The following is a 26,445-nucleotide window of genomic DNA, read 5'->3' as shown; positions in this document are numbered from 1 at the left end:
ATCTGTCCTTTTCTAATATTCAGTCAACTCTGGAAAACTTAGTTTTTTCTTTATAGGAAGTGAAGTATATCTAAATTTGAAATTTATTGGTATCAAAAATGTAAAGGGGCCTCCCTGGTGGCGCAGTGGTTGAGAGTCCGCCTGCCGATGCAGGGGATACGGGTTCGTGCCCCGGTCTGGGAGGATCCCATATGCCGCGGAGCGGCTGGGCCCGTGAGCCATGGCCGCTGGGCCTGCGCATCCGGAGCCTGTGCTCCGCAACGGGAGAGGCCACAAGAGTGAGAGGCCCGCATACCGCAAAAAGAAAAAAAAAAAAAAAAAAAAATGTAAAGCATTCAACTTTATTTTTGAATACTCTTTATGTGTTATTACATCCTTGTTTTTTTTGTTTGCTTGTTGACATCCTCATTTTTAACAATACTGTAGCATACTTTTACGGAATTTATAAGTGCTTATATTTTCTTTTTAAAGAAAAGGCTTCAAGGTTAATAAAACCTACTTCTCTGTTTAAATTTCAATTAATTTTTTTCTTAATTCTGTCTGTTGGTGAGTTATGTTCATTTTCTACCTTCTCCAGGTCTCTGGTTCACTTATTATTTACATTGTTTGTAGTTTTCTTATCTATAAATGCATTTAAAGTAACTTTGAGTATAGATATGGTCACATCCCATGGGTTTTGTTTTATACTGCTCATTCACTTCATCGTGCTCTCACTGTTTTCACTGAAGGAGAAAATATTAGGTAGTATGTAACATAAATATTTTGTTAATGTCTAACTTATTACATTTTTACCTGAGCTATAGCCCTATATGATTGGTTACAAACTTCTCCACACCTTCCTCAACTTGATAGTTAAATGTTTAACTGTTGTTTTTAAATGTGTGCTGTTTTATTCACTGTGTATTTTCTGATGCACAATAAATGATGAATGGGAATTTTTTTTTTTTTTTTTTTTTTTTGCAGTACGCAGGCCTCTCACTGTTGTGGCCTCTCCCATTGTGGAGCACAGGCTCTGGCGTGTGCGCAGGCTCAGCAGCCATGGCTCACAGGCCCAGCCGCTCTGCGGCATGTGGGATCTTCCTGGACCGGGGCATGAACCCGTGTTCCCTGCATTGGCAGGTGGACTCTCAACCACTGCGCCACCAGGGAAGCCTAGGGATTTTTTTTTTAACTTACATTCTTCAAATATGAATTTTCTGATTAAAAGAGACTTATGGCTAAAGAACTTCCCACATACCTGACATTCACAGGATTACTTTCTCTTTTGCTTTCTTTTATGTAAGTTAGAATTAGCTTAAACTAAAGGGTTTCCAAAATTTCTCTACTTTGATGGTTGCTAGCCAGGATGAATTTTCCAGTTACTAATGATTGACAGGTAGTGTTGGGAAGCTTTGCTACATTATCATATTAATATGGTCTTTAATGTTGAATGTGATGGTGATGAATCTGCTGATGAATGTAACATAAGTTGAACCCAAAAGCGTTTCTACATTTCACAAGGTTGTACATAATTACCTGATGTTCCTTGAGGGATGAGACCAGTGAAGTCTTTGCTTCACTTATTTATAGGGATTTTCCATAGCATGAATTCCTTAAAGTTGAGGAAGATGAGAGTGCCCGAAGGCCTTCCCACATTTCTTACATACATTAGGAATGAATTTTCTTATGTCGAGTAAGTTGTGAGCACTGACTAAAGGCTTTCCCACATTCCTTGCATTCATAAGGCTTCTCACCGGTGTGGATTATCTGGTGTTGTTTAAGCTGTGAGCCCTGCCTAAAGGCCTTCCCACATTCATTACATTTATAGGGTTTCTCACCAGTATGAATTTTTTGGTGGTGGTTAAGCTGTGAGCCCTGCCTAAAGGCTTTCCCACAAACCTTACATTTGTAAGGTTTCTTACCAGTATGGATCCTCTGATGTTGAGGAAGATATGAACGATGGCCAAAGGCCTTTCCACATTCATTACATTTATATGGCTTCTCACCAGTATGGATTCTTTGATGTTCATTAAGTTGTGTGATACCTCTAAAGGCCTTTCCACATTCCTTACAGAGATAGGGCTTTTCTCCAGTATGAATTCTCTGATGTTTAATAATCAGTGATAAGTAACTGAAAGCTTTTCCACATTCAGTACATTGATAGGGTTTTTCACCAGTATGAGTTCTGTGATGTACGTTAAGTTGTGAGAGCCGAACAAAGGTTTTTCCACAATCCTTACATTCATAGGGTTTCTCACCAGTATGAATTCTCTGATGTCTGGTAAAGAGTGAGAGAGAACCAAAGGCCTTTCCACATTCTGTACATTCATAGGGTCTTTCCCCACTATGAGTTTTCTGATGTTGAGGGAGATAGGAACGGCGATGGAAAGCCTTCCCACATTGCTGACATTCATAAGATTTCTCACCAGTATGAATTTTCTGATGACTAAGAAGACATTTCTTCTGCCAAAAACCTTTTCTACATTCATTACACACATAGGGTCTACTTCCAGGTGGAATGTTATGAAGCAGGTTATGGGATGTTTGCTGTCTCAAAGCAGGTATTTCTTCATGAGTGATGATGACTTGACTGGAACCTCCTTCCTCATTTCTGTGATATGTTTCAAATGTGCCTTCACATTCCCAGTCATCTTGGAAACTGGGGTTCTCAGGATCTTTGTTTATAAATTTTTCCATTTTCTCCCATTGGGATACCTGATCTGAAAAATAATGAAAAAGCAGAGATGCTTTAGTCCCTGGTGTCAGTTAGAGCTTCTTTAGTAGAAACAGTTTTAAACTGAAAATAATGCTTATGAAAAAAGTAAGTGTTCCATACAGCTCCCAAATGTGACTAAGCAGTTCCTGTTCTCCAAAATCCCCAGAGTTCCTGCTTTAGCAGGAAGGATCCAGCCAATCAGCACTGCATGCCTGAAACATTGATGGGATACTAGGTGGGCTCTGACCTGGAAGAGCTGCCCCCCTGGCTGCAAGGACCAGACACAACCTCATCAGAGCAGCACGCAGGATGAGGTTGGGTGCCCTTGGCCAAGGAGCAGTGCACAAGCCCAAACCAGGAGCAAGAACAAGATAACAGCATATATTGAGAGAGAACATAAGTATGGCTTAAAATGCATCAAGAGATCAAGGAAGAAACAAAAATCTTAACTGCTGAAAGGAAAACAAACCAAGCAAAGGACACTGACAAAGAACTAAATAGAAATTCTAACAACAGAAAGTACAGTGACTGTAGTTAGTTTTGTCAACTGGCATTCAGTATCCATTCCCACCTCCTAGTTGGCCTTCCTCTACTTAGGCTGGGGAAAGTAATTTTCCAGCTCCTGGCACTGAGGACTCTGAAGGGAACTAAGTTTCCACCCTTTAGGTGCACTTGTGTGATATTCCGATGATAGAAGCAGCATTTTCGGCTGCTTTGGCTATCAAAAGGTGGTTGCTGGCCTCTTCACTCCAGGTTCAAAGCACGTATGGCAGCAGTGGTGGTGGTGTCACCGCCTTACTTTCTGATCCCAGCTCATAGCTCAGGCAGCGTGCACTTGGAGGTGGTGGTCCTAGTGGCAGCTCCTGCGTCTCGACATCTTGGCTGTGGCTGAGGTAGCACATCTTCCAAAGATTCAGTGTTGCCACGTTCTGGAAGGCATTTCTGGAGAGCCAGCTCCTGTAACCCTTCTAACAGTTTTTAAGCACCCATTTCCCATATTTTATATATTTAAATACCTTCCTAATTAAAAAAAGACACACACATACACAGTCTTAATACTGATCTTAAGAAATTAGGAAAAAAACAAACCAGGATTTCAGGAGAAGATAAGCCAGAGCAACCCTTGCAATAAAAACACATTTAAAACATAAAACGTACACCAAAAAATCTTTATCAAAGATCTGAAAAAAATAGCCCAGAATTACCAGGCAAAAATCTAAGGAAACTTGAGCTACCAACTCAAAGAGTACTGAAGCTGGTTTGCCCTGAATACCAATCCTAATTTTAGTTCAGGTGAGTGTGAGTGTGAGTGTGTGTGTGTGTGTGTGTGTGTGTGTGTCTTTTTTTTGCCCAAACCCATGTCAGGTGTCTTAGTCCATTTGGGCTGCTGTAACAAAATACCACAGACTGGTTAAGTTATAAACAACAGAAAATTTTTTCTCACAGTTCTGGAAGCTGGAAAGAATGAGCTCAAGGTGCTGGCACTCAGTGTCTAGGAAATAAATTCTTATGTTGAGCCACCATATTTTGGAGTCAAGCTAAGCTTGCAGCTTAGCCTGAGCCCTAACACAAAAGTAAAGTCAGTTTAAGATCGCATGTGAAAAAAAAAATCGCATATGAAAGGAGCCTCATTTTCTCTGTAAACCTTTGAGAAGAGAGTTTAGAAGGGGCTTCCCTGGTGGCGCAGTGGTTGCGAGTCCACCTGCCGATGCAGGGGACACGGGTTCGTGCCCCGGTCCGGGAAGATCCCACATGCCGCGGAGCGGCTGGGCCCGTGAGCCATGGCCGCTGGGCCTGCGCGTCCGGAGCCTGTGCTCCGCAACGGGAGAGGCCACGACAGTGAGAGGCCCGCGTACCACACACACCCACACAAAAGAGTTTAGAAGGAAAAGCTCTGCACGCCAAACAGGTGAGGTTTGTTGGTTTGTTTGTTTTTCCCTGCAGTGGCTTTACCCCTTCCTCACTCAGCTGCTAGGCTGCTGTCTGCACCACCAACAGCCATTCCCTCGTTCCAACAATCGATCACACTTGACTTAGAATTGCTAAACTTTACATGTAGGAAAATGAGTGGGACCTGGTCATGCTATTGCTATCCAAATGCCCAGTCCCTTGAGGGGACGTGGATACAGCAAAGTAAAGAGAATGGCTTGAAAAATCAGGAAGGTGAAGTTTCAGAAGTAACTCAGACCTATTTCCAACTTTACAAATCTCAAACTGTTGATCCAAAATGCAGTCAACACTTTAGCACTTCCCTGGAGGGTCAAGATGGAGGAATCATGATGCTCAGGTGATAGTGAATTATGAGAGGACGGTCTTAACCAACAGCTGAGACTCCTGTCATTCTCCAGTCTGTACACATCCCTCTGGGTGGCTATGTGTGGGAGGAGAGGGAGGGAATTAGCCATACACACACACACTGCTCAAGTGGAGTTGATGGCCACATCTTTGTGGCTATCCTGATAAGAAAAACTAACATTTTTAGACTTTGAGAGCTGAGTGACCACATGACCCTGAGGGGAAGGGCAAATTTGCCTCGGAAAGGGAAAGAAGGCACTATAAAAAATTTTTCTCAGATAGCCTTAATGTATTGAGTCCAATACTAGTTAAATAAATTACCTAACACCCATGGATTTACTCATTTAAAAAAGGATTTGAATGTAATCGGCAAATTTCTTTCTGACAGTGCAATTTAAATACAATTATTTTTTGAGAACACATACATCATTGTGAATGTTTAACATTACCACAGACATTTTCCCTTGTTCTGAAAAATTCTTCACACATAATTTTTATTAACTGTAGAGTAATCCACCACATGAATGGACATGAGATTCACGTGTAAGTCTATGACTTGCCCAGTCGTTCTTGATTGTAGGGCACTCCTTTTAGATAAGACCTTAAGGTCTTTCCCAGAATCTGGTTCTAGACTAGTGGTTCCAAATTTCTGAGAGGTGGTGTACATATATTGAGTAAACAGGGTGAGACTGCTGGGGTTGGAAGGACAGCTGCACCAGTATCCTTAACTCCTCCATGCCTCAGTTCTCTAATCTTTAAATGGGATAGGTGACATTATGTACCTCAGAGTGTGGCTGTGAGGACTGACTTATGTGCTTACTATATTATAGTGCTTGCTACATAGTTATTAGCAAATATATATATGTATATATAAATCTGTATGTATATATACACACATCTATACCTACAGATCCTCCTCAATTTACTATGGGGTTATGGCCTGATAACCCCATGGTAAGTTGAAAATATTCTAAATCGAAAATGCAATTAATACACCTACTGAACATCATAGCTTAGCCTCGCCTACCTTAAACGTGCTCAGACCGCTTATATGAGCCTACAGTTGGGCAAAATCGTCTAACACAAAGCCTATTTTATAATAAAGGGTTGAACATCTCAGGTAACTTATTGACCACTGTACTGAAAGTGAAAAATAGACTGGTTGTAAGTGTATCCATTGTTTACCCTCAGAACTTCCTGGCTGCCTGGGAGCTGCAACTTGCTGCTGCCCAGCATCATGAGAGCATCATAGAGCATAGCACTAGCCCAGGAAAGGGTCAAAATTAAAAATTCAAAGTAGAGTTTCTACTGAATGCATATCGCTTTCATGCCACTGCTAAGTGAAAGAATCCTAAACTGAACCATCGTAAGTTGGGGACCATCTGTATATATAGAGAGATATCTATATCGACATGAATCAGATATATTTATCAATGGATATCAATCAGTCAGTCTCTATCTGTGTTTCTCTAAACACACACACTCTCTCTCTCTCCCTGAACTAACTCTAGTCAGGCTCCTCTAGGCCCGTCTTGGGCTCTGTCCTTCACCCATTTAGTCCAGTTTTAGGAAGAATTCCCCTGGGTCAGTTTATCAAGAACACCCCCACCTGCCCCCATCCTGAACATCTCATCACTCTCGCCAGCCCTCAGCAAGAATCCTATTAAGACCTTTTAGCCAGATTCTCCCTCTTACCCTTGATGGTTTTTTAGTAACCGTATATCCAGTGACACCGCCCCCCTTCACTATAAATCCCCACTTGTTCTTGTATTTGGAATGGAGCCCAGTTATGGACAAAGGCCTCTCGCCCTATGGCAATAATTCCTGAATAAAGTTTGCCTTAAGAAGCTTTCGATTCTGTCCGGCTCTGGTATTTTTTGACAATATACTGGGGAAAGCTCAGATAACTTTGGGAATCCATACAACTATAGTCCTCTTCCTAAGAGAAAACGCAAAAAAAAAAAAAAAAAAAAAAAAGCAAAACTGTCCAAAACCTTAAGTGGTTTGTGGGGTCTACGAATCCCAGATTAAGTATCTTTAAGGAAAAGACGCTGGGATCCATTTGTGGCTGGACACATTCCCTGTCGCCATGGTCTCTGAGAAACGTAGTCCAGAACTTGGTCATCCCATCACCACCCCCGAACCCCCAAAATACCTTCCCCGCCACCCATAAAGAACTCGGCCCCGGCCCCGGGCGGAGCGGAACGTCGACCCGCTCTAACGCGGAAACAATCGCCCGGAATTAAAACGCGCGAAGGCTCCGCGGACGAACCCGCTTCTAAACTCCAGGGAGCTTGAGCTCCTCAGCTGGACAACACGGAGGCATCCGAGAGCGGCCCCACCGCAGTGCCCTCTGGGAAATGTAGTCCAGAGCCGGAGGGCCGGTCGCCCGAAGAATGCTGGGAAGACAAACCCGGGCCGTGATTGGGCCCCGGCCGCAGTTGGATTTTGGGAGTGTAGTTCGGCGTGTCCCTCTGGTCGAGCTGGAGCCCGGTCTTCCATCTCCTCAACCTTGGCCTCGTCTGACCGCCCAGAACCGAATCTTTCTCCGTGAGTTCTGCCTGTGGGCCATGACCTGTCCTGCGTACTTCTCCGGGTATGAGCTGTGGGGCAGCCTGTGTGTGACAGAGGGGAGGCTGTGGGTCTGTGACGTGAGACGGTTTGGCCCAAGACGGTGCCAGTGACTGAGGGTGGGGAGAGGCAGGTGAGTGGATACACCTGCCTCTGCGTGGGTGGCGGATGGGATTCTGCGACGTGGAGCGTCACCGTGCGAGGAGGGCTTTGTATGTGACGTGTCTTTGTGTGTGACCGCAGGTCTTAGAATGTGTGGCCTTGGTTATGTGTGAAAAGTTGGTGTGACTCTCAACCTTACTTCAGTCTATCAATGTGACCGGAGTTGTTCAGAAACTGTGTAGGTTTAAGATAACATGAATGTGGGTTTCTGTTTGGTTGCCTGTGGGATTGTGATAACTGCTTCCAGGTTTGCTTTCCCCCTTTACAAATAGGGTAATAACTCCAAATTTCTTATTACCCTGAAGTTCTGCAGCAAAGCACAAACAACATAAAACATGACTTTTACATTAAATAAACTCAAAATTATTATAGAGAAAAATTCAAAATCAGCCTAAAATGTTAAAACATGAAGATGGGTTTCAAAACAATTTCTTATCAATAGTATGGTACCGCCTGTCTTGGCTTTGCCCCAAACACCACAGTTACTCATTTCCTTTTGCTGATTGGAATGTACCTGCAGAAATTCAGGAAGCCTTGGACTGCAGCATTAGCGTTACCCATCGTGAAGCGCTCATCTAGAATATGCATGGCCTGGTCTGCCCACTCTCTGAGGAAGGACGCTTTCCCTCAGAAGGTCTCGAAGCTTGCCCAAGGCAGCAGTTTCTCCCTGAGCCAGACCCAGAACTCAGAGTTTCTATCCCTTAATATAGTTTTGTTTTCATCTGGCCTCATGGCTTCTGTGATGTCACGAAGCAAATGTCTGCTATCTCTGATACTGCTCTCTCTAAGGAGTTTACCACCTTGATTCCACCCATATGGGGCTGGAATAAATAGAGGAACATTTCCCTGTAGGCCTTGTATTTCATGGAAGGAAATTTTAGAGTCACAGAGATCTGACTGTAAATACCAACTCGGCCACTCACATTGTACAAGTCACTTGTAGTTTGTGGTTTTCAGCAAGTCACTTTGCTACATCTGTCTTATTTTTTCTCCTACAAAGAAAATCTGACTGCAAGGTTATTTTGAGGAGTTACCACTACTGATATTAAAAGTGATGTTAGCATAAAGAGGTTGAATCTCACACTTTAGTTGTTACTGCATCCCTTTTACATCTTCAAGTTTTTGAATCATGAGGATATACTGCTTATTCAAATATTAAAGATTTTTAAGCAGAAATAAAATAGAACAATTGAGAATAAACAATATTTAGAAGAAAATTATCTTGGGCTAAAAAAAAGACAGGAGATATTTAAACATACCCTGCTAAGTTCCTGAATTCTAAGGATAGAAAGAAACTCTTGCCAAATGCTGGGATGGAAGCAGTTACTGTGGTAGTCAGAATTATGGCCGTCCAAAGATGTCTACGTCCTAATCCCAGGAACCTGTGGGTATGTTTTTACATGGCAAGAGGGAATTAAGTTGCAAATAGAATTAAGGTTGTTAATCAGCTGACCTTAGGACAAGATTATCCTGGGTTGTCCAGATGAGCCCAATATAATCACAAGGGTCCTTAAAGGTGAAAAGAAAGGAGGCAGAAGAGTCAGTGTCAGAATGATGCAATGTGTGAAAGACTCAGCTGGCTACTGCTGGCTTTGAAGGTGGAAAGGGGCCACACCAAGGAAGGTGGTGGGTAGCCCCCAGAAGCTGAAAAGGCTAGGAAACGGATTCTCCCATAGAGCCTCTAGAAGAGAACACAGCCCTGTCAAGACCTTGATTTTGGCCCATTGAGACCTGTTTCAGACTCTGACCTCCAGATAATAAATGTGTGTTGTTTTAAGCTGCTAAGTTTTGATAATTTGTTACAGCAGCAACAGGAAATGAATACATCCCCATAAGCTAAGAGAAACAGACTAGCATTGGGTTCGTCTTCTAGAAGATCAGAAGCCAGAAATCAGTGAAGTGACATCTCTGGATTACTGAGAAAAAAACTATAATCCAAGAACATTCCACTAACCAAAAATATAATTTGTGAAGGTCCAAGAAACTCTTTTGGACATATAAGGATTCAGAAAATACCAACTATGTAACATTTATTGAGATAAATATAAATACTCAATAACCAAATAGTCTAACCAAATTGCATTTGAAATAAATCTGTTACCTCAAGACAGGGGAAAACAGTAAAAAAACAGTGGCCAGCAATGAATGTTACTCTGAATACTCTATTTAAGTTTAAATGGAAATCATGAATGGGTCTGGCAGTAATATAAGCATCAAATACAGTAAGTCCCCTATATATGAACCTTCAAGTTGCAAACTTTCGAAGATGCAAACATGCATTTGCATATCCAATCACGTTAGTTCATGTGTCTGGCGTGCATTGTCATGTGTATGCATCCTCTCCAAGCGGTTGTGCTTTTGTGTACTTTACTATGCAGTACTGTGTAGAGTACAGTAGTACAGTATCTTTATTTTAAGCCCAGGATGTCTGGAAGCAAGCGTAAAAGCAGTAGTGATGAAACTGGTAAGAAGCGCCAGCTGTTGTACTGTACTACAATACTTTTCAAGGTATGAACTGGAAGATTAAAACTTTTATTTTTGTGTTTGTTTTTTATGTATTATTTGTGTGAAAAGTATTATAAACCTATTACAGTAGGTACTATATAGCCGATTGTGTTAGTTGGGTACCTAGGCTAACTTTGTTGGACTTATGAACAAATTGGACTTACGAACATGCTCTTGGAACAGAACTCGTTTGTATGTAGGGGACTCACTGTAAATAAGAGTAAAACTAGAAGCTTTGGACTATGAGTTTTCATTAGGTTAGTAAAATGGAGGAAATGTTAAAGAACAGGCTGTGAAGGAAGGGAAAGAGAAAGCAAGGATGGTCTCTTCTCAGAGGACAGTAACAAAGAAAACTAATGATGGGTTAGAAAGTATAACAGTGCTCTCATTCTGCCCAATGATGATTAAGAATGGGGAGATAACCACTACCCTAAGCACAGTGGGAAGTTCCAACTTAGCAAGAGAAAAGGAACATAAGGAAAGGAAAAGACCAAGAAAACATAAATAGTACAAAGTAAAATGAAAGGAATAAGGTGGAGTTATTGCACTAAATAAAAATGTGAATTTCCCTACAGAAAAAGAAATTTGTATTTTGAGTTATTTAAAAAATTAGCTATATTTTTTTAATAAGAAATAACTAAAATGACAGGGGTTGAAAATAAATGGATGGGCAAAAACATACCAAGGAAACGAGGATAAATCATTATTAGTGTTACACAGTATGGAAATAAAATACCAAAAGGATTATACTAGGCCAAGGTTGGCGAACTTATCTAGAGGGGCAGATAGGAAATATATAGGCATTGTGGCCATAGTCCTTGTTGCAACCACTCAGCTCTACTGTTGTAGACAATATGTAAATAAATGAACATGACTGTGTTCCAGTAAAACTTTATTTATAAAACAGGCAGCAGGCCAGATTTGGTTTGTTGACCCCTACACTTGGCAGAGTAGGATATTGTTTAGTGATAAAAGTATGATTCTTAAATAGGGGTTAAGTTATATGTCTTTATAGGTCAAACAACATAAAGTTAAAAATCTCCGGATATTCAAGATTGTGGTTAAAAAATTCAATTTTAGGAAATTCTGATCCTGTATACCAAATTAGATAAGAATGTGGAGAATTTTATCATTATAATCTACTGCTTAAATAGAATCTAGTATCCAAAAAAGAATATACATTATTTTTCAATGTTATGGAACATATACAAAAATCAATCCTGTACTTAGCCACAAAGAAAAATGTTAAATACAAAAAAGTAGATACTTTCAGGCCATATTTACCAATCATAATAAAATAAAATTTGAAGTTACATCATTTAGGATGCTTTCAGCTGCAAGTTTACAAAATATCCAACTAAAAGTAACTTCAGCAATAAAGGTTTATTTTTCTTAGATAACAAGGCATCTAAGAGTCAGTTCCAAATTGGCCTCATAGCTCAGTGTTAGGGTGCTGGGTCAGCTTCTTTGAGGTCCTCTCTTTTCTGCTCTTGGTTCCAAGATGGCTGCAGCAGCTCCAGGCATCAAGTTCTCAGAGGAAAATGTTTAAAAGCAAGAAATGAAAGAAGAGGGAGTCTTCCTAATGTATCTGTCTCTTCTGAATGAGGAAGATCTTTCCCAGAAGGCCCTGTGGATCCCTAGAACATACTGGCCATACACTGGAACATCTGGGCCATCTTGAGCGGCAAAGCGGCCTGAAAATTAGCATGTGACATCGGCAGCTTCTAAGACAAGACACAGGTGCTGCCAAGAGGAATGGGAATTGGGTATGGCTGCTAGGTAGGCAACCAACCCCTTCTGTCTGTGATAAGTTATAAAAGATCATCTAAAACAACCTGGAAACTAAGAAACAGTCTCCTAAATTTAGTTTACTCTTGGATCAGAAAGAAATAAAAAATGAGATTACTGTAGGATAACCACTTTCTATTTCATCATTTTCTGTTTTTGTTTTCTGTTAATGTATTCATCATCAGGGTGTTTGGTATTCTCTTTTCTGGCTTCTTAAATAGTACATTTAGTAAATTTGAGTACTATCTTTCAGGTTTTCATGTTTTGCATATACTTAAAGGCCGTAAAAGTTCCTCTGAGTAACTTCAGCCACATCACACATTTCTTGACATGTAAAAACTCTCATTGTCATTCTGTTCATTACCACTGATGGTAACTGCATGACTTAGTTTCTTGTTAACCCAAGAGTAATGTGGCAGGTTTTTTTTTCTTTTTAATTTCCAATAAAATTCACACTTGGCTATTGTTAAAATTATTACACTGTGGTGAGAAAATGTGATTCTCGTGTGTGTTAGAGACAAAATTTTTTCCAACCTTTTCGTCTTTGACAATCATGGTCTAAAAAATTTGCGTCCATATAATTTTTCTTCAATATGAATTTTATTACTCAGGATAAAGGACAACTCTGAATAAAGTAATTCTCACTTGCATTACATTCTTCAAGTCTTTCTCCAAGATGTAAAGAGTAAGTTGTGATTAGCCTAAGCTAATGGACTCTTCCCATTATTTCCATTCATATGGTTGCTTGCTAACATCAATTCTCTGATGATTAATAAGGGATAAGTGCTGATGGAAGGTTTTTCTACATTTATTAAATTCACTTGTGTTTCTCTATTATGCATTCTCTGATGTTGAACGGTAGTTGAGTCATGATTTAAAGTCCTCCCACATTCCTTATATTCATAGGGCTTTTCCTCAGTATGAATTACCTGATGTTGAATCAGTTGTGAGCAATGGCTGAAGGCTTTCCCACATTCCTTACATTCATATGGTTTCTCACCCGTATGAATTCTATAATGTACAGTAAGATGTGAGACCCGTTTGAAAGCCCTACCACATACCTTACATTGGTAGGGTTTCTCTCCTGTGTGAATTCTCTGATGTTGCTTAAGTTGTGAGTTCACCCTAAAGGCCTTCCCACATGCCTTACATTCATAGGGTTTTTCACCAGTATGAATTCTCTGATGTCGAATAAGAGTTGAGCCTTGATTAAAGGCCTTCCCACATTCTTTACATTCATAGAGTTTCTTGCCAGTGTGAATAGTGTGATGTTGAATCAACTGGGAACGATGACTAAAGGTCTTCCCACATTCCTTGCATGCATAGGGTTTTTCACCAGTATGAATTCTATAATGTACTTTAAGATGTGAGATCCGATTGAAGGCCTTGCCACATTCCTTACACTGATAGGGTTTCTCACCAGTATGAATTCGTTGATGTTCAATCAACTGTGAGCTTCGACTAAAGGCCTTTGCACAATCCTTACATTCATAAGGTTTCTCACCAGTATGAACTCGCTGATGTTGTATGAAATTTGAACCAGAATTGAAGGCCTTTCCACATTCCTTACATTCATACGGTTTCTTGCCAGAATGAATATTCTCGTGTTGAATTAGTCGTGAGCCATATTTAAAGGCCTTCCCACATTCCTTACATTTGTAGGGTTTCTCATTAGTATGAATCCCTTGATGATTAATAAGGAAGTCCTCTTGCCAGAAGTCTTTTCTGCATTCATTATATCCATAGGCTTTTTCTCCAATATGAATTTTCTGATAAAAAGTAAGAGATGCTTGCTGGTCAAAAGTGGACATTTCTTCATTATCGATTATCATTTGACTCAAATGTCCATCTGGATTTCCCTCTTGCCTGTCAAACTGACTTCTGCATTCCCAATCATCTTGGAAACTTGAGCACTCAAAACCATAACTTGTAAGGCTTTCCATTATCTGCCACCGGGGTGATTGTACTTCATGACTGTGCTGCTTTGGAGATAATACCTTAGTATCATACCTGGACTCCAATACTGAAAAAGAACAAAACAAGTACGTATTTGTTTTTTCCTTTTCCAGAAAAAGTAACTTCTATAGTAAAAACTGGAAAGTTCAGACTCAGGATAATATCTGTAAGCTCTTGAATGTGACTAAGAAATTAGAAATGGAGTAGAACAGAGAAAGAGGAAATACCATAAATTAAGATGAAGGAGGTCATCAGAGAGATTATAAGAGTAGTTCTAAAATGTTAGTGTGGATCAGAATCACCACTGAACCATGGTTTTAAAAAATGAATGTTTCTATGAAACCCTAGAAGAGACACATACGAGTAACAGAAAGAAAATCATTTGTTGCCAGGGGCTGGGGGGTATGAGCAATTGTGTGGGGAAGAGCATAAGGGAACTTTTCAGGGTGATAAATATGTTCTCTACCTTGTCTGTGGTGGTGGTCATGTAAGTGTATACGTTTGTCAGTAGCCGTTAAAATATTGTACTTAAGATGCATGCATTTAATTTAATGTAAATTATACCTCAACAAAGTAGATTTTTAAAAATGATGGAGAGGGGTGACTGGATACTTCTCTGGCCAGAGGAACATGACAGTGCATCTGCTTGGCAGGGGGTGTGGTGGTATAGGAGGGCTATTTTCACATGTCCTCTGGAAGGTGTAATAACACAGCTGTGGTCATCTGCTGTGATGCTTTCTGTCTCTGAAGTTTAGCTGAACACCGTGGCTAGAGCTAATGTCAGCTGGACCAGTCTCTCCTGGACTTTTCCACTGCCTAAAATGGACCTTGGAAAAAGGAGGGCCTTGTTCCTTGTTTAGGAGATGAGGCCCAAACTTAATGGGGGTGGCCTCTTCCAGAGCAGTATTCTTTGCTGGTTATTCAAACTGCAAGGAAAGGCTGAATGGTGTATTTGATCTTGATTCTACCTGGTACATGATTTCCATACAGTGGCCCGTTTTACTGCAATCACAGAAATCAGTCCCCTTTGGTTAATAAGGAATTGGTTGCAGCTTCATGCAAGGAACTATGGGGAAAAGTGAATGGGTGCTTTTGAATGTGTTCATAAGTGATAGACAGAAGGCCAAAGGGGACTTTATATGGGGCACTTTATATGCTTCCTGTGGTAGCATATCAGAGACCACTATTGGTTTTTTTGTGAAATTATTAAGCAAAAACTACGATGCAAGATGATGAAAAGTCTGTGAAGTATCCATTTTCTGGGAAGGATGCCGCCATCACCTCAAAAATGTGCACCACGTGAAGATGTAAGAACAAACAGAGTGAAAAGAGCAAAAAGCAGAGGCATTTTTTCAGACACCATGTTTGATTGCTGAAGAGGGAAGCTCTCTTTACGGGTCTCTTTACTGTGCTCTAACAACTGTGCTAAGACAGATTCCAAACACATCCATTATAAGGGCTACCTATGAACTGGTGGTCCATCTACTCAATGGTTAGCAACATCTGGCTGCCATCCTATAAAGAAGGGACCAAAAGATTGCAGTGGACCATGGAATATTAAAGCCAGCCTGGTGGACAGAAGAAAATTAGTTTGGGAATGTAACTATGCCCGAATGGAAATCTGGTTTTAGGAACTAAAGTGATAACACATTACTTGGTCTTTTTGGCAATGTAAAAAAAACTGCCTCTAAGGACATGCCATGAAAAGCACTCCTCTCTCCAAACTGCCATATTTTCTGTCACAGATATCAGACACAGTGGAGTTTTGCTGATTTATGGCGGTCAGAGTACAGTGTTTATTCCATGAGCACTCTGCACTCATCTGAATTAAGCCATCTCTAATCATATATTGTGCTATAACCATATAAAGATAGTACTAATTTTCTAATTTCTGGCTTCTGTTCTACTTCTTGTAAAGTTGCAAAATAGCAACAATGATAATGAGGTCCCCTGTATTATTTTTATATTTTCGTGATAGGATCTGCTGCAGTTTTTAGAAGTTGATTATTTAGCATTAGTAGTTACTGTTTTTAACAACAAATGAAATAATGTCTAAAAATCTTATGTATAGTCTGAGCATTAAAATGTTTTGGTTTCCTCATATGGAAACTCAAAGGATCCCAAATGGCCAAAACAATCTTGAAAAGGAAGAACAAAGTTGGAGGCCTCTCTCACTTCCTGATTTCAAAGCATATTAAAGAGCTACAGTAATCAAAACAGTGTGGTACTGGCATAAAGGAAAACATAAAGACCAGTGGAACAGAATAGAGAGCGCAGAAGTAAACCCATATACATATTGTCAAACGATCTTCAACAAGGATGCCAAGACCACATAATGAGGAAAGGACAGGCTCTTCAACAAACAGGGCTGAGGAAATTGGATATCCACATGCAAAAGAAAGAAGCAGGACCCTTACTTTATACCCCATTTAAAAAAATAACTCAAAATGGATTAAAGACCTTAACCTAAGACCTAAAACTAGAAGAAAACATAGGGGAAAAGCTTCATGACACTGTATCTGGCAATGGTTTCTTGGATATGGTACCAAAAGCACAGGCACCAAAAGCAAAAATAGACAAACGGGACTATATCAAACTTAAAAATTTCTGTGCATCAAAGGAAAAAAATCAACATAGCGGAAAGGCAACCTACAGAATGGGAGAAAATATCTGCAAACCATATAACTGGTAAGAGGTTAATAGACAATATAAAGAACTCTTAAACTCAACAAAAAACACAAATAACCTGATTTTAAAATGGGAAAGGACTTGAATAGACATTTCTCCAAAGAAGACATATAGATGGCCAACAGGCATATGAAAAGATGCTCAACATCACTAATCATTTGAGAAATGCAAATCAAAACTATAATGAGATACTGCCTCACAGCCATTAGGATGGCCACTACTAAAAAAAAAAAAAAGTGTTGATAGGGTGTGGAGAAATCGGAGTCCTTGTGCACTGTTGGTGGGAATGGAAAATGGTGCCGTCACTATGGAAAATAGTATAGTGGCTCTTAAAAAAGTTAAAAACAGAATTACCATATGATCCAGAAATTCTACTTTGGGGTATATATCCAAAAGAATTGAAAGCAGAATCTGAAAGAGATACCTGCACACCCATGTTCACTGCACCTTTATTCACAATAGCCAAGAGGTAGAAGCAAGCCAAATGTCCACTGACAGATGAATGGATTAAAACATTGTGGCATATAGATACAGCCTTAAAATGGAAGGAAATCCCGTCACATGCTACATTATGGGTGAGCCTTAAGGACATCACACCAAGTGAAAGAAAACAGACACAAAAGGCCACATATTGTATGATTTATGCGAAACATCCACAATAAGCAAATCCATAGAGACAGAAAGCAGTTTAGTGGTTGCCAAGCACTGGGGAGAAGGGGGAACGTGGAATGGCTGCTTAATGGGTATGGGTTTCCTTCTGGGGTGTGTGTAGGAAAAACACACTTCTCAACACCATTCTACTCTCCATGCTTCACTTCTGACACTTCTGGTCACCAAATGTGTGTGGGTTTTTCGCTTACACCAAGCAGCCCTCCATCTCTTTGGTAGACACTGATTGGGCATCCTACAAATTCAATTCTGACACTATCTTTCTGCAGATCTCACAGATTAAGGGCTCAGTCTCACAGGACTGCCCCTACCAGCGCCCCACCCCCCATAAATGGAAGTTCCCACAATCCCCTCCATGGGTTTTAATCATTTGCTAGAATGGCTTGCAGAATTTAGGAAAACAGTATACTTACTATATTACCAGTTTATTACAAAGGATGTAACTTACGACCAGCCAGACAGAAGAAAGAGGTGCATCGGGCAAGATGTGGGGAACGGCTGTGGAGCTTCCATACCACCTCTGGGCACACCACCCTCCCAGCACCTCCATGTGTTCGGCAAACCGGAAGCTCTCTGAACCCCATACTTCAGGGACTTTTATGGAAACCTCACTATGTAGGCATGATTGATCAAATCACGGGCCATCAGTGATTAACTCAACCTCCAGCACCCCCTTCCCTGGGGTTGGGGGTGGAGCTGAGAGTTCCAACCCTTTAATCACATAATTGGTTCCCCTCTCAACCAGCCCCCATCCTGAAGCTATCCAGGAGACCCCAGCCACCAGTCATCTAATTAGCATATAAGAAGACACTTATGACTCTGGAGATTCCAAGGGTTTTAAGACTTGTGTGCCAAAAAACAGGGATGAAGAACAAATATATATTTCTTATTATAAATCACAATATCACAGGGTGATAAAAATATTCTGAAACTAGATAATGGTGAACATACTAAATGCCAATGAACTATACACTTTAAAAAGGTGAATTTTGTTATGTATATTTTACCATAACTTTAAAAAAATTAAAAAACATTTTCCATAAAAACTATAAATGACCACAACTGGCTCAAGAAATGCAACACCTGAATGTTAGATTCAGTATTCAGTATCAGGAGTTCAGTATTAGGAAACCTATTCATATAGTGCAGATTTTGTAGATGGAAAGAAAAAAACTTAATAAAGTATGAAAAGGTGGATCTTCTTTAACCTATGAAAATACCCCATCTCATTCCTATGGCTGATATTATGCTTAATGAAAGACAATAAATATTCCTATTAAGGTCAAGAACAAGATTAGTACGTAAAACCCCTCTTAACAGTGTTCTGCGGGTACTACATAATCAGCATCCTAATCAGGCAAGAGAAAACAACCTGCAAGGTATAAAAATGTAAAAACATTATCACCATTTGCAGATGATATAATCGAATACTTGGAAAGCTCAAGAGAGTTACATAAAAAACTGTCATAGGGCTTCTCTGGTGGCACAGTGGTTGAGAATCTGCCTGCCAATGCAGGGGACGTGGGTTCAAGCCCTGGTCTGGGAAGGTCCCGCGTGCCGCGGAGCAACTAGGCCCGTGAGCCACCACTACTGAGCCTGCGCGTCTGGAGCCTGTGCTCCGCAACAAGAGAGGCCGTGATAGAGGCCCGCGCACCACAATGAAGAGTGGCCCCCGCTTGCCACAACTAGAGAAAGCCCTCGCACAGAAATGAAGACCCAACACAGCAAAAATAAAATAAATTAATAAACTCCTACCCCCAACATCAAAAAAAAAAAAACTGTCATAAACAAGGAGAAAATGCAGTAAGTTGGGTTAGCTACAAAATTCATCTGAAGATGTGAATGGCTTCTGTCATATATAAAAAAATAACCAGTTGGAGTATAAAATGGATGAAGGCCATATTAGTCTATATTATAGATTATGCCAGTAACAGCAATAAATATAAACTACCTAGGAATAAATATAATAAGACACATATAAGATCTATATAAAAAATGTTAAAACCTTAATCAGGGATGGACATAAATGAAAGGAAAAGCCTGTCACGTTCTTCAATAGAAGACTCCGCATAATAAAATCAGTTTTCTCCCAAATTAATCTATAAATTTACAGTGATCGCAGTAAGAAAAATTGCATGATTTTATTTTTTTTGAAAGCAAATATTCTGATTCTAGGGTTTGAACAGAAAAGTAAATGAGACTAGCCAGGAAAACTCTGAAAAATAAGAATGAAGAGGGACTAATTCTACCAGATATTTAAAACATTTAAACTCTTAATAAATTAAAACCATAATGGTATAGCCACATGGATAGAGATTAATGGGCTAGAACAGAAAGTCCAAAAATAGATCCAAATACAGAGGTGATAAAGCAGATGACAAAGGTGGCTTTATACATTAGTGGTGAAGAGATAAGTGCTGTTTCAATAAGTGGATAATAATCTGGAAAACAACATGAAATCATCTTATACTGGGAAAAATTCCATATGGGTCATAAATTTCATCATAAATAAGCTAGAAAAATATCACAGGAGACTCATAACCTCAGAGGGTGAAGTTCTCTTTAAATATGACACAAACTCACATATCTAAGGAGTAAACAAATTGAACACCTCAAACAAACACATGCTGTCCAAACTCAAACGACAAAAGCAAAAAAACCTGTTCTGTGACATTTCAGGTGTGGTAGGCAGAATAATGGCCTCCCAGAGATGCCCATGTCCTAATTCTCGGAAGCACGAATATGTTAGGTTACACGGCAGCACACAGCTTCTCTCCCCATGTTCACTCCACCCCTGATCTCACTCACTCCAAGGGGCCAACTACCACTTCAACGTGGATGAATGTACCACATCAGTAACGCTTAGTTCTTAGCTTCCCATTTGAAATTCTCTTGAATGCTGCAGAAACTGTTTATGGACATGATTTTGGTCTCGTGTCACACTGTAACTTTGGGTCTAATCAGGGAAGATTTTGCCCCCCGCCCCAGGGGACACTTGGCAATGTCTGGAGACATTTTTGGCTTCACAAGTGAAGGGAGGCCAGGGAAGCTGCTAAACATCCTGCAATGCATAGAATGACACCTCCTCCACCCTGGCCCCAACAAAGAATGATCCCGCTCAAAATGTCAACACCACTGAGGTTGAGAAATCCCCCATCCAGAACAGGAGCACCCCAGGCAGACGGGACAGCAAGGGAAGAAGCCTCGAAACAGGAATAAGCTTGATGTCTCAAAGCCAGGATGCATATACTTGTACTGTCTGCTTTCGTGCTCCCGTGGCAGAGCTGAGTACTTGCGACAGAGACCACAGAGCGGGCAAAGCCTGAAACACTTACTGTCTGGACCTCTAAACAAGACATTTGCCAACCTCTATGTTAATGTAACAGCAAAGAGGCTTGTGTGGCTGTAACCGCGTCAGCAACATGGAGGGTGGCAGGAAATCAAATCAGAGTGGAGGCTGCAGGGGAGATTCTGTAGAGCAACTTAGTCCAACACAAGTTTCTGTGATACTGAAAATGTTCTATTCTGCACTGTCCAGTACGGCAGCCACTAGCTACACATGGCTACTCAGCATTGGCACTGTGGCTAGGGCAACTGTGAAATGGAATTCTACGTTTCATTTTAGTTAAAATTAAAATTTAAATAGCATGTGTGGCTGATGGCTACAGTACAGACACAGAGCCTTCTAGGCCATGGTATGGGTTTTGGGTTTCCTCTTGAGTGATGGGAAGTTGTGGGCAGGCTTTTTTTTGTTTTTTGGGGGTTTTTTGCGGTACGCGGGCCTCTCACTGTTGTGGCCTCTCCCGTTGCGGAGCACAGGCTCCGGACGTGCAGGCTCAGCGGCCATGGCTCACGGGCCCAGCTGCTCCGCGGCATGTGGGATCTTCCCGGACCGGGGCACAAACCCATGTTCCCTGCATCAGCAGGCGGGCTCTCAACCACTGCGCCACCAGGGAAGCCCTGTGGGCAGGCTTTGAGCAGAAATGTGATACACCCTCACTGAAGTTTTGAGACGGTCTGGCTGCTGTGTGGAGAATGCACGGTAGTGGACAACAGTGCAGGCAGAGGCACAGGGAGGAGGCTACTGCAGTAGTCCAAGCGGTGCTGGGGATGTGGGTGGTAGCAGTGTTGTTTGTTGGTGACAAGTGGTTAAATTCTGGATATATTTCAAGGCAGAGTGAGCAGGATTTCCCGACAGACTGAATACATGTGTGAGACAGAAAAGTCAAGGGTGCTTCAGCAGTTTTTGACCTGAGCAATTAGAATAGAGTCCCCTGTTACTGAAGTGCAGAAGAAAGGGGGAAGGATCATCTGTTAGGAAGGATCAAGGACTCCCTTTTGGACTTAAGCTCAAAGTGTCTGGTGAACATCCAAGTGGAGTTGATAAGAAGGCTGTAGGATATAGGTATCTGGAGTTTTAAGGGAGAAGCTGAACGTGAAGGTAATAATTTGTGTCGTCCAAAAGAACTTTCTCCAGTGATGGAAATATTCTGCATCTGCATTGTCCAGTTCTGCAGCCACAAGCCACAAAACAGCTATGGAACATCTGCAATGTGGCAAGTGCAACTGAGGTACTGAATTTTAAAGTGTATTTAATTGTAGGGGATTCCCTGGCGGTCCAGTACTTAGGACTCCATGCTTTCACTGCCAAGGGCCCAGGTTTGATCCCTCGTCCGGGAACTAAGATCCCACGTCCGGGAACTAAGATCCCACAGGCCACACACCATGCCCCCCACCCCAAAAGTATTTAATTGTAATGAATTTAAATTTCGATGGCCACATGTGGCCAGTGGCTCCATATTAGACAGCACAGGTGTGAGTGGTACTTATAGCATGGTCATGGAGAAGGTCCTGGGGAATGGAAATAAACTGAAGAGGCTCAAGTCTGAGCCCTGGGGTGCTCCAGCTTTTACAGAAAATGAGAAGATCCACCAAAGGAGGTTGAGGATGGTTAATGAGGTAGGTGAGAACAAGAGGTAGTGATGACCCAGATATATGTAAATGTTTCAGGAAGGAAGGAACAACCACTTTTGTCAAATGCTGCTGATAAGCTAAGGAAGAGGATGACTGAGACCAGACCTCTGAGTTTGGCAACTTGGAAGGAAAATTTTCTAACTCGAAAGGACTGCCTCCTCGCCAGCCAGCTAGACAGTTATCTGCAGTGGGTTCTCTCTCCCCACACATGCCTCACTCACCTGGGCAATGGCCTCCTGTCGCTACTTTCTCCACCATCCAGGGCTCTCTGCCTTGTTCCAGGAAGGAGATCACATCAGGTTTGGAAATGGCAAAACCTGGATGCGAGAAAAAAACATGCCATGCAGTTCTGGTGCGGGGGCCCCGAATTCAGACCCAGGGCCTGGTCATCGGGCAGGAGAGGCAGTTGCAGGACGGGCCAGGGGAATACGTGAGTCACCCGAAGGCTGAGGAAGAGGCAGCGTCAGGCCCCAGAGCTACCCTTTAACCAATCAAAAGACACCCCAAATTGATAAGAAGGAACAGATGTGCCCACGGGTAACCTCCAAACTGACCACATCGCCTTACCCAGTGAGACCAGGTTGCTATAGATCTCCAACATCACATCTCTGTACAAATCCCTCTGAGCAGGCGCCAGCTGTTCCCATTCTTCTTGGGAGAAGACTACGGCCACATCCCTGAACAAGTCTGAACCCTGGAACAACAGGCAGCTATGTTATATGTGTATTTCAAGGAAATGTTTTTCGCCGGGATGAGAGGAGACGGAGGAGGTCTCTGCAAGAATGGGGTGTTCTGGTGAAAAAGAAGGCTGGGGCTGGAGGCCTTAGATGTGAACAAGTGACAGGAAAAGATGAGCACAGGTAAAAGAGATGTTCAAATATTCTTGAACTTCCCTTTTTACTACAAACCAAAGCTCTTGTATTCAGTTATGGGATGAAAATTAAAATCCAGCCAAATGGAGTTTCTCAGTTGTGACAATATAATCAAGCACACTGCCTACTCTGTCCTTGGTATATGATAAATTCTCAATGTGAAACCTATCATTTGTACTTTTATGGAGTAACAACAACAAAAACCAACAATTTTTGGTAGACTTCCCCCAAAATGTTTTATTAAAAAATATTTTCTATCTTAGAAAACAGAACTTTCATTTAAGTCAAGAATTGCTTCAAGATGTAGGCTCATCATTATGTGAAAGCGTATCACAAACATTTTTTCTTATGAGAAAAATCTTCAATGAAGATTACTTTGTTAGCTGTACAATTTTCTATCAAGTGAAATAACTGACTCAACCATTCTCTTCCTTTGGATGCAGAGGTCTCCAAGGTCAGATCTCTTAAGGCTGTTCCAAAACTATGACTACCCAGATTCTGAACAATTTATCCATCTATCTGATGGATAGATGGATAGATGGATAGATCTATCTGAACATCTATCCGTCTATCTATCTTTCAGTCCTCAGCTCTGCACTTCGCTTGCTTTTAAACTCAAGAAGCTGATGGAGAATGACCAAGATTCCAATGCTCTGTTCAACTGCAAACTGGACCTTAATTCTGGCATCTTAATCTCTCCTAGATTCCCAGCTAAACTTCAGTTACACACCCAGTTGTCAATACAGGAGATGTCACCCCCCCACACTGAAATTGAGACCAACCAATACCAGCTTCCCTGCTTTTTTGTGTGTGATCCCTCATCCGTAGCCATCACCATATCATCAAACCTCAGTTCCTATAAGGGATGCTCTCCTTTTGTGTAAGAAAATGCATTTCTTCTCCCTCTGGCCTCCCAGCAAAATACCAAGCCAACAGAAGATGTGGAATGCTATATAGAATGAATCCGTCTGGGCACTGATCAGAGTGGATGGGGCTATGGGAGAGGGTACTAGCTGCCTGGTCTTTTTTTTTTTAATTTTAGATTTTTGGCTGTGTTGGGTCTTTGTTGCTGCGCACGGACTTTCTCTAGTTGTGGCGAGTGGGGGCTATTCTTCATTGTGGTGTGAGGGCTTCTCATTGCAGTGGCTTCTCTGGTTGAGGAGCACAGGCTCTAGGTGCGTGGGCTTCAGTAGTTGTGGCACGTGGGCTCAGTAGTTGTGGCGCACAGGCTTAGCTGCTCCGCGGCATGTGGGATCTTTCCGGAGACCAGGGCTCGAACCCGTGTCCCCTGCATTGGCAGGCGGATTCTTAACCACTGCACCATCAGGGAAGCCCTGCCTGGTCTTTTTATTCCCTAAAATGGGAACCTCTGAGAACCAGATTCTTGGATGGAACCAAGGTGGGAAGCTTCAGGATAAGGAAAGCAAATACTTATATGATTTTAAAACTCACAAGGGACATGACTGTCAAAATTTCATGGGTTGATGGGTCCTCCTCCTGGTTTCTCTCTTAGGGAAGGGCAGAGTCCTGAGATGGCAGAGCTGAGGGAGGAAAGAGCAGACATGAGAGGCGAGGCTTGCTTCACAGCTCCAAGAATGCCACGGTGACAAATGCCCACCTCCTTTCCTCCCCATCCCCCCAAATTAGAGGGAGCTGGGACAAACTGTGGCTTTACCCAGCTCCACCCTGTTACTGATGCAGATCTGAGGTGGGGATGCTCAGACCTGGTCCAGTGACTAAGGATGGTGTCCCAAGGACAAGGAAGGCCATCCTTAGGCCAGGGAGCAAAGCCTGCCTGATCTGCATCAGCCCAGCCCACAATGAAACATTCCCAGAACCAAAGCATTTAACTGTCTCATTCCCACAATGTAATACCTTTGGAAGTCTCCCTGGCTCTTACCCTAACTTCCTAACTCACAAAGAACCTTACAGCCATACCTAAGGCCTGGCAGACACCATTTTGTGGACCCTGCCTGAGTCAAGAAATGTTTGCAGTGGGCAAATTAGATGGAGCAGGCCCTGTACTCCATTATCATCACATAAACGTGCCCCTGCACAGAGATATAACAGTGAGCAAAACTACGTGCACAATGTTTGCTGAAAAAACAGAACCAAAGATTAGTACCTAACAGTTCACAAGTAAGCAAGTGGTTGAATCATTTTTGGCACAGCCGTATGATGGATGCCAAGCAACTATCAAAAATGATGTGGAACAACATCAACTGACAAATATATTCACAACTGGACCCTTTGTACAACAAGAGAACATTCAGCAAAAGAAGTCAAACCCACCCACCTACTGACACACAGGCTAACCCCCACCCCCCAAAAAAAAACCCCAAAACTGGAATGGAAAACAACCAAGTGTTAACAGTGATGCCAATTAACCACTTCCTGAGTTCATCAGTAAAACCGCAGTATTTTATAAAAGAGCTTTGGACAGTGCCTGGCATGTTACAAATATTTAATTCTAAGTAATGTTTAAATGAAATAATGATAAGTGTTCCTTAATAAAATGTAGTAGGACTTTTTCCTTATGACCACTTTTTTTAAAGCATTATTTGTATTATCTATAAATAGTCTATTACAGCGGTGGCTGGTGATTTACTCAACCACTTCCCCACGGTTGGACAAATTTTCAACAAGATCCTCTAAATTATCTCCAAGTTGCTCCTTCTAAACTAGTGGTTCCAAATCTTCTGGGGTCTTGAAACTCGTTGACAATCTCATGAAACAAGACTTCGCCCCAGATCTTTTAAAAAGCACGCGTAAGAATAAACGCAAAACATTCGTAAGTATTTTCTGGAGGTGGGGACTCCCCCAACAGACACACCCACCTAAGGGGTCCATGGACCCGGGCTATGAGTCCTGACGCCGACAGGGGGCGCAAGCAGGGCGCGCGCCGCGGGGGACAATGGGAAGTGTAGTCCAGAGCCAGGAAAGCCGCAGACCGACGATGAAGCGAGACGTTCGGGTTCTTCCCAGGCCCGCGACCCGCCCGGCCGCGGCGCCCAGTCCTGCGTGGACTCCGGAGCGCTTGGCAAGCTCCGAAGCCCCTCACCTGCCGCCTCCTCGGGTCCAGTTGCCCCCGTGATCGCGCCCCGCGCAGCCCCAGGTGAGCTTCCCCCTCCGTACCGGCGGACTCGGGAGCCGGAAGACAGCGCAGACGCACAAAGCCCCTCGGCTGGTGTGTCGCGATTGGGCCAGCGCCGCAGTGTCTTCTGGGAAACGTAGTCTCCAGGCCTAAAGGCCGGAACCAAACCGCAAGGC

At 42.0% G+C, this 26,445-nt stretch overlaps 1 protein-coding gene across 4 annotated transcripts; it reads right to left on the bottom strand.

The window, feature by feature from the left end:
* Positions 1-1,234: 1,234 nt before the first annotated feature.
* On the bottom strand, positions 1,235-26,356 carry LOC308606455 (zinc finger protein 582-like). 4 transcript variants are annotated; one of them, XM_081217373.1, is made up of 5 exons: positions 26,013-26,356; positions 24,628-24,716; positions 22,871-22,997; positions 22,525-22,620; positions 1,235-2,699 (listed from the first exon to the last, which is right to left on the bottom strand). In XM_081217373.1, exons 2-5 carry the CDS (start codon positions 24,634-24,636, stop codon positions 1,648-1,650), a joined length of 1,284 nt encoding a protein of 427 aa, XP_081073499.1. In that variant the 5' UTR covers positions 24,637-24,716; positions 26,013-26,356; the 3' UTR covers positions 1,235-1,647. The 4 variants fall into 4 exon arrangements, 2 of the variants coding, with proteins under 2 accessions (XP_081073499.1, XP_081073500.1); XM_081217374.1 differs by lacking the exon at positions 1,235-2,699 and adding an exon at positions 9,130-9,232; XR_014013821.1 differs by lacking the exon at positions 1,235-2,699 and adding an exon at positions 12,598-14,039.
* Between the last annotated feature and the right edge of the window lie 89 nt (positions 26,357-26,445).

The sequence above is a fragment of the Mesoplodon bidens genome (assembly GCF_964165515.1).
Source record: "Mesoplodon bidens genome assembly, chromosome: 18".
Lineage (NCBI taxonomy): Eukaryota > Metazoa > Chordata > Mammalia > Artiodactyla > Ziphiidae > Mesoplodon > Mesoplodon bidens.
Note: the sequence above shows the minus strand (reverse complement) of the source record. Positions and strands in the feature narration are given on the sequence as shown.

Excerpts from the sequence above, each read along its gene's own strand:
- LOC308606455 (XM_081217373.1), bottom strand. Across the intron at positions 22,621-22,870 it reads TAGCAACCTGGTCTCACTGG|GTTTTGCCATTTCCAAACCT; the intron begins GTAAGGCGATGT and ends TCTCGCATCCAG. Across the intron at positions 2,700-22,524 it reads GACAGGAGGCCATTGCCCAG|ATCAGGTATCCCAATGGGAG; the intron begins GTGAGTGAGGCA and ends ATTATTTTTCAG.